Source organism: Colletotrichum karsti, assembly GCF_011947395.1.
Source record: "Colletotrichum karsti strain CkLH20 chromosome Unknown Scaffold44, whole genome shotgun sequence".
NCBI lineage: Eukaryota > Fungi > Ascomycota > Sordariomycetes > Glomerellales > Glomerellaceae > Colletotrichum > Colletotrichum karsti.
The window spans coordinates 438,336-446,797 of NW_024065944.1; the positions used below are offsets into that span (position 1 = coordinate 438,336).

Sequence of the window (8,462 nt, forward strand, 5' to 3'; positions counted from 1 at the left end):
AGGATGGGTCGTGGCATCTTCGCGGGCAAGGCGGCCTTCGCCAACGCCACCCCCAGGCTGATGCTCTACTGCGTCGTATACGCCATGGGCAGCGTCTTCTTCGGCTAGTACGTGCTCCGTGTCGACGTACACATCATCTTTTTTGGTGACCAGATTCTGAGGCTGACCGCTTCCCGCACGAACAGCGATGGCGCCTCCTTTGGCGGAGTCCAGGCCATGACGCCCTTCATGAGCAAGTTCGGATCCTACAGCGCGGCGAAGAAGGCGTATTATCTCCCCAACCAGACGGCCAGTCTGATGAATAGTCTCCCGCTGCTGGGCAAGTTCACGGGGACGATCATCGTGGGCCCGATTATTGAGAAGATTGGGCATCGGAGGGCGATGTTTATCACTTGTTTTATACAGATTGTTGGGGCTATTAGTGAGTTTCGGTTCTGGAGAGCTTGGTGTTTGGATGGTTTGCTTACGATCATGCAGTTCAGGTTACAAGTAATCACGCGGCACAGTTCGTTACGGGTCGGTTTCTGGTGTACACGGCCGTCGGCCTCGTCGAGAACGTGAGATTTCCCCCCTCCCTCCACCATGCTCACCAAGAACCCCCCACTGACAATCACCCACGAAAGGTCGTCCCGACATACCAATCCGAGATCGCCCCCGCCCCGCTACGAGGCTTCTTCGTCGGCTCCATCCAGCTCTGTCTCACCTTCGGCTCTCTCATCGCCGGCATCGTCAACGAGTCCATGTCCCGCCGGACCGACAGCTCGGGCTGGCAGGTCGCGACGGCGATCCAGGCCCTGCCCGCCGTGGTTATTCTCGCCGGGCTGTGGTTCACGCCCAACTCGCCGCGCTGGCTCGTGTTCAACGACCGCTCCGACGAGGCGCTTGCCGTGCTGAGGAATGTGAGGAGGAAGGAAGACGTGGATAATGGCAGGCCCGAGATGGAGATTGCTGCTATGAGGAACGAGGGACAGATGGGGAAGAGGGAGAAGGGGCCTTGGAGGGATTTGTTCAATGAGAGGATTCGGAGACGGACTGGGTGAGTTTGAGTGCGTCGAGAGTAAGAATACGGGACTGACGAGGCGATAGGATCGCTTGCACCATCATGGCGTTGCAACAACTCACCGGCGTCACCTTCTCCAGCTCGTACGGCCCGACATTCTACAGATCCGTCGGCTTGGCAGAGCACGCCTTCGTCTACGCGGTACTTTTCCCTCCCCTTCCCCGTCCACAGAACCACACCCACTAACACATGCAACCACCCCAGGTCGTCAACAACGCCACCTCCGTGGTGACGGCCATGATGGCCATGGTCTTCCTCGACCTCTTCGGCCGCCGCGCCCTCGTCTTCCACGGCGGCTGGTCCCAGGGCGCCTTCCTGATCGCCATCGCCACCCTCGGCCGCAAGCCCAGCCCCAGCGCGCACGAGAGCAACGGCATCGTCGCGGGCATGCAGCTGTACACCTGCATCCTGCACATGACGCTGGGCCCGGGGGCGTACATCACGGCCGCGGAGGTCGGCACGCAGAGCCTGCGCGAGAAGACGATGGCGCTGTCGACCGCCCTCAACGTCGTCGTCGGCTTCGTCGTGGTGTTCGTCACGCCGTATCTCCTGGCGGAGATCGGCGCCGGGTTGGGGTATATCTGGGGCGGGTTCGCGTTTTTGACGTCGGTTTGGGCTTGGTTTTTCATGCCTGAGCTGAAGGTACGGTTTTCCCCCCTTGAATGTTTTTTAGGCGCTGCTTGTTCTCGGTTTCTGGACACGACTAACTTGGGTGTTAGGGCCGCAACCTGGAAGAAATCGATCAGCTTTTCGAGGCCAAGATCCCGGCGTGGCAGTTCCACAAGTTCCAGACGGACGGCCTCAGTCACGACCTCGCCGTTCTGGAGGGCGGAAAGGCGGATGCCAAGGTCGTGGGAGAGTTTGAGGATGTCGAGGGTGCTGCTCCGGTTCCTACGCAGGAGGCTGCTATTACGACCCATAAGGTATAACCAATAAAGAGCAGATCGGCTCAAATTGGACAGGCAGTTACTGCGCCGTAATCATAGCCCACCCATCTCACACACAATACAAAGTAACTAGTCTGAAGAATGCCTCGTGCATAGCCACTAGGCTCTCCGAGAGCCCCCGGTGAACTTCCGACTGTGATTGGTGGCCTGATGCTGACATGTTTCGGTAACCGAAATAGAACTTGGCAACCATAGGCCATTTCGGACTCGCAGTTAATAAAAGTGCAGCGCATGCTACATCGTAATCAGTCCGTTCATGATCTCCTCATGTTTCTCAATTCAACCACATCTCATGAGAGTGCGACGGTGTTTCTAGATCTTCGAGAAAGCTCCAGTTTCCTCGGAAAATGCGCCGGTCCGGCTCGTCACAATCGCTTCAATGGCCAGACCAAAGAGTCCTCAGCCCCTCCATTTCCTCAAATTCCACCCGGCGAATATCTCATCCCGACTCAGCTCAACAACTACGAGGCAATAGTTTGGACGACCACGGCGAGATCAATGATGAGCACCCCGAAGCCATCCATCTCCCTACAATCTCTACATCGGACGGGCAAAGGGGTTCTGGGAAGTACAAGCCTGTGGCTGCCGACGATAAGCTCACCCGCAACATGGGCCCCCGCAAAAGCAATTTCGCGGTGACCACCATCCTGACAGACTGTATGGCGGTATTCTTGCCCATAGCGATTCTCGTGTTCGCCATGATGGTCTGGCGACTACACAACTCCCCGGTCGAGGAAGGCTCACTCGGTAAATGGCAAAATGCCATCAATGTAGTAAGTATCTAACCGAGTGAACCCTCATACCTCGAGCCCAGTGACGGCAGACGGATTGATCATCTCAAGCTGACAAGCGCCAACTGCAGTTTGCCACCTTGTTTCCGATCCTGTTTGCGTCCATCATGGGCCGGTTGATGTCCGAGTCGGCCCGTTGGAAGCTCGAGAATGGGTCTACTGTGGGAGCTCTCGAGCAGTTGATGGGCAGTCGGACCGTAGGCTCTACCGTCTCGACGCTGTTTCAGTTACGTGCCGTCAACATCCTCGGGATATCGCTATTGATAGTTTGGGCTTTCTCACCCCTGGGGGCCCAGGCGCTGTTGCGTACATTAACATCACGGCTTGACACCGAATTCGAGTCTACGAGCGTCGTTTACTTCGATAATCGCAGCCCTTCGTGGTATGCAACCATGAGGTTCCGAGAAATACTCAACATCGGTCCCGTTGGTCCCGCTTTTGCTTCCCACATAGGATCACTGTACACAAACCTCATCGCAGCAACCACGGCAGCGAAGCTTGATACCATGGATATATGGGGGAATGTCAGAATTCCCTTCATGGACCCAAACGCAACCGTAGACTGGCACGACCTCCCTAGCGATACTAGCGAGCTTCACTACTCGTCTTTGGCTGGGGTTCCCTTACGCCATCCCACTAGTGCCAACAAGACCTTCACAATCGAATCAAATTACATGCAGTTGGAGTGCAAAAGCATCAGGGTGCATCTTTCCAAAGGGCTTCTGTCACGCATGGACAGCGATGCTCTTATAACCACGGATAACTACACCACGTACCACACGGCCGAGTTTCCAAACGGCACATGGTATGGGTACTCGCCGATGAACAGAACCGAGACGGGAGTGTCTACAACCTGGGGCATCGCCGTTGACCGACTTGTTGGCTCTTACTGGAACATCTCGTCAGACGGCTACCGACTACCAGACAGGTTTGATCCTACTCTGTTCCGCTCCCCGTCGATGTTCTTGAACGAGACGGGAATAGAGGCTAGTCCGGCAAACCTGCTTCTTCAAGTCCGATTTCCGCCAAGGGCGCGTACGCCGGAGTATCTAACAGAGTTCACTTGCGGTGTGAGCCAGAGATACGTCGAGTCCCGCGTTCGATGCTCGCACACCACTTCGATGACTTCTGGCAAACACAACTGCAGCGTCATTTCGCAGAGGCCCTCTCAAAAGAAGCACGCCCCGGAAAGCAACTCTTATTTGTCACTCCCGCACACTTTCAACCATGTCTCGAGGGAACTGCCTCTCGCAACGGGGCGGGACATGGGTGAATGGTCCGACCTTTCTTTGTATTACCTCAAGAATCCCATCACAGAGAATATGACAAGTCGTTTCGAGTTTGAGAGACGACCTGGGATACAGGATAAATATAGATCGATGCCAGAGGTGAAAGAGGGTGAAATTGGGCTGCAGACACTCGATGTCCGCCTCGGTCAATTGTTGAACACGTATCTGACTCTGAGCCAGCTGTCAAACCAAATCATGGATAGCAATTCTGGCACAAATTCAGGTCTCCGGAATAATTTTACCGCATCAGCAGATGTGAGCAAATTCGTGGAGGTATTCAACGTGTCGAAAGTATGGATAGGGCTATACTTTTTGTCTTGTATTGTCCTTCTAGTAGGAGGCGTTCTGAGCGTGGTTTTCACGCACTTGAGTCATAGTCCTGAGATGCTGGGGTATGTATCAGGCATAGTCAGGAACTCCAAGTATATGATCATACCTCCAGACACGCAATGGCTAGACGGTTTGGATCTCACAAAGCGTATGATAAGCCGGCGAGTAAGGTTCGGTTTCTTAAACGAGGTGGCAGAAGATGGGGGGCCAACAGTGGGATTTGGGTATCAGGAGAAAACAGGACGGATCAAAGACTTTGGTGGCTTCAAATAAGTAAGAATCGGATGGCTTATTTCTTTACGAGATACACTTCTGCCTATTGAAATCCCGCATATTACTTTTTTAGCAAACAGATTCCCGTTACTTTGGTCATGCAGCTCAGCTGGATTTTGTGCCCGTTTCGCACAGCGCTGGTTCATACCCCACGATAAGGTATATAGGGTTTTTGCAGTACTGCGGGACATCGGCTGGCGTGGACTTCTAGACCCTGACTACGGAAAGCCTGTTCTTGACGTTTACGAAGAGTCTATAAGAGTTCCGATCAAGTCTGGCTCCTTCAGACTTGAGTCTCTCATATTGGCGGTACGGCCTTCCAGTCCTAGGACATTGAAGGTGCACGGCTTTCCCCTTGGAGTGGTGATTTGGCGACAAGCCCTGATCCCCTGTGAGCCGTACGACAAAGAAACTTATGCCTGGCGTGAATGGCAACATGTTTCGACTTTTCGGTTATGATGTAGATGTGTAGCGTCGCTGGAGGCATACCAGGACACGTCTGAGAAAGCTGGCGAGGTCTTCTTGAGGGCTTTGATTGAACTTTCGCGAGGATCTTCGCTATGATCACTCTTAGACTCTGCATCAGAGGTGGTTCGACCTGATGCTCTACCCAAATTGCGAAAGGTCAGACGTAAGGGATCTTCTAACTCATATCGGCACAGAAGGAGTCGTCTCGCGGAAGTGGTTGTCATTGATTCGCTCGACTATTGCTCCAAGCCACGCCCTGACCCCTGAGGTCAGTTAATTGACTTCCATCGGAGGCTCTAAGAAGCACTCTGGTCCCACTAGCTGCTCATACATGATACTTGACTCGGTGTACTTGGCGTTTGCGTGGCACACCTGCATGGAGGGGGATCACGATCTAAGGGCACAAACATGCTGGAAGGGTTCAGGACGTCTAAAGATCGAAACCTTCACAACGCCATATTCCCGAGACGCGTTCCTGGGGGTACCAAAAAAAAGCTCGCGCTAGCCTATTAAACTCAAAGGGGTCGAAGGAACTTGGACACAAATGGGACGCCATCCCTTGAGCCGCCGTCAACTACAAACGGCCCAGCACCAATTCATCCACGGTATAAGCTCGTTGCGCCGGCATGTGTTGGAGAGGGCAGAATGGACTCAATACGGAGTAGAAGTACACTGAGGCAAGAAATCACTCTTATTTAATGCTTAAAACCAATACTAAATTAAGTCGACAAACTGTTCTCATTTGGTTAGTGCATTTGATTTCTAAGAGGTGTACTTGAATAGTTCGTCCGAAATGAGAACACTTCATGTAAGCTGCGCCCTACGGTAATAGCTTTTGTCTTATTCTTCGCAGAGAATCAGAGATAGTTCAAAAGTACCAATCCCAGCTCTCCTCCCAAGTCAGGAGTAATGCTGAAGGTTTCGTCGGCGTTGGGGTTCTTCCAAGAAAACGCTGGGAGCAGCAAGAAGATCAAACTATCAGAGATATCTAAGCCTCTCATTTTCGCAGCGACTACAGCTTCGTATGCCATAGTACCATCTGAATACAAGCCTTCTTCGAATTTCGAGAATTTGGGCAGAACAGAGAATATCTCCTTGATGTTGCGTTTTGTCAGTGGCGAAAACATTGCCACAAAAAAAGAAAAAAAGAAAAAAACTAGGCCGTCGGTCAGGGTAAACGCACTGCATTCGTCATGTTCTACAACTCCCGTCTGCTGGTTTTACGGGTCATGTAAGTAGCTTTCGAGTAGTCAAATCTAGCTGTATATGCATCACTCTAAGCTGTCAAGCTCGTCATCCGCCATCTCAAGGCGAAGTTCAAGTAAGAAGCTTCGCTGAGTACGTGTAACATAACAAAGGTTGGCACGAAAGTTGATATGGTCTGGTGGTGGCAATTTTGTCGATGATTTATGTCGCAGGTCCCCCTATGAGAAGGCAGTCAATTGCGATGAACGGAGGCGACTACCTTTATACCCAGTCATTTGTAGAGGGTTCAATTCTAATAGGCTGTTTTATCTACATAGTGGTATCTATCATTAGACCCAAAAGAGTTGAAAACTACACGGAATGCCTCAAAAACCGTTCATTATTATCCTAAATTAGAATCTGCGTGATTATGTAGATGCCCGCAACAAGTTTGGAAACTCGGCGTTCCTAAAACACTGCCAACGGGTTCCATCCCACTTTCATCACCTTTACTACCAAGAATGCAGCGACCGATGCTGCGTATATCACTCCAGTGAAGATTATCAACCCCTGGTAGCTCCCTCTCTGGGCAGATAGGATCTCTCCCGCAATAGGAACTCCAAACAAACAAGAAAAAGAAGCCATCGTGTAACAAGTTGCGTAATATCGACCGTAGTTCTCCGTCTTGCAGAGCTTTCCAACGCAGACGGTACTAATACTGATGTTATTACCCGAAAAGAAACCGAATACCACGGAGAAAACGATGATGCCTTCTTTGGACGAACCCGCCGGCAGCCAGATGGCGAGACAGGCGACGGTACTGAGGAAAAGGGCTGCGATATGCGAATTAAACGGGCCGACATAATCTCCCCACCAGCCCGCAAGAACTCTCCCTGCAACACTCCCTGCGTTGAGGATAGTTGGGATCTGATAAGCGAAGTCGGTGCTGAAGCCCTTGCTGACAGCGTAGCTTGAGATGTATGTGATCGGAATGAAAAGGGACCACTCGAAGAGAAATAGCCCAATCGTTGTCACTGCGAATACCGGCTCACGCAAGATTCGCAGGTCTGGATGAGGCGAAGCATTCGGGGCAGGCGGCAGCCGTGTGTCAATGAGTAGTGTTGCACAGCCGCAGCAAACCAAGACGATAAACCCAATGGTGCGGATGGACCAGCCCCAGCCCGCCTGCTCGAAGAGATATCGGAGCATAATGGGGTAAACTATTCCGCCGAAGCATCCTCCAGTGGTTGCGATGCCGGTAGCGAGACCTCGACGGTGATAGAACCAATGACCAACGGCGGCGAAAGACGGTGTGAAAAGAAAGGAAGCGCTGCATCCGTTGAGAACCCCAAAAACAAGCATGAATTGCCAGTATTCTGAGGATATGTTAGCTTTGCGGAGAGTTGGTTTCATATAAAATGGGAACGAACTCGTTGAAATGCTCAGCAACATCTGAGCCGTCACGACACCAACTGTGCCGGTGAAGATGAGCCATTTCGGCCCATACTTATCAAACAGGGGACCAACATAAATTCCGCAAAAGAAGATGAGGAACATGTACATGCTGAAGATCCATCCAATGGCGCCTTCGCTGTAGCCAGCGAGCTGATGTGTACCGACGTAGGCGTGAAGCGTTGCGATAGTGTTTGATATGCCAAATGCTGAGAAGCCGGCGAACCAGGAACCTAGAACCACCGACCAAGCTTTGAGTCCACCTTCGGGATATTCGTCCTTGGGCACTGTGGCGTTTTCGGCAGACATGTCGGCTGGTATCTCGTTCTTCTCCTCTGTAGGCCCGTGATCCCGGATGAACGGCACATCTTGAACCACATGGTTCGTCTCATAAGTCGGCGTCGGAGTCGTATTACGAGCGGTCATGATATGTGAGGTGTTTCTAGGCTATCAATGAAACGGATGCTCACATCGGAACACATACATGGACTGAATAAAAGCCACACGCTTTGCCCTTAATATAAGATTGAAATTCTGGTCACACCGGTGCTCAACCCTGCCTTAGCAGTTTGGCAGTGTTGCCCAACGAATCCTCCTCCCAAAGTGAGTTGCTCATCGCCCCGCCAATCAGAACTGAGCCGAAGGACTTCGCTGTCTACAAGTTGTG

General features: G+C 52.1%; 3 protein-coding genes across 3 annotated transcripts; 2 read left to right on the forward strand and 1 right to left on the reverse strand.

Moving 5' to 3' along the window:
• Positions 1-3: 3 nt before the first annotated feature.
• CkaCkLH20_11011 (sugar transporter) lies at positions 4-1,989 on the forward strand (the record flags this gene model as incomplete). The annotated part of the gene is made up of 7 exons (XM_038893725.1): positions 4-107; positions 186-421; positions 478-557; positions 624-1,036; positions 1,087-1,201; positions 1,265-1,702; positions 1,780-1,989. 7 exons carry the CDS (start codon positions 4-6, stop codon positions 1,987-1,989), a joined length of 1,596 nt encoding a protein of 531 aa, XP_038741061.1.
• A 626-nt stretch (positions 1,990-2,615) lies between these two features.
• CkaCkLH20_11012 (uncharacterized protein) lies at positions 2,616-5,435 on the forward strand (the record flags this gene model as incomplete). Its single annotated transcript, XM_038893726.1, has 3 exons — positions 2,616-2,780; positions 2,870-4,067; positions 5,353-5,435. The coding sequence occupies 3 exons, from the start codon at positions 2,616-2,618 to the stop codon at positions 5,433-5,435; spliced, it is 1,446 nt and encodes a 481-aa protein (XP_038741062.1).
• A 580-nt stretch (positions 5,436-6,015) lies between these two features.
• On the reverse strand, positions 6,016-8,221 carry CkaCkLH20_11013 (uncharacterized protein; the record flags this gene model as incomplete). Its single annotated transcript, XM_038893727.1, has 3 exons — positions 6,016-6,110; positions 7,129-7,719; positions 7,774-8,221. The coding sequence occupies 3 exons, from the start codon at positions 8,219-8,221 to the stop codon at positions 6,016-6,018; spliced, it is 1,134 nt and encodes a 377-aa protein (XP_038741063.1).
• Positions 8,222-8,462: the final 241 nt, after the last annotated feature.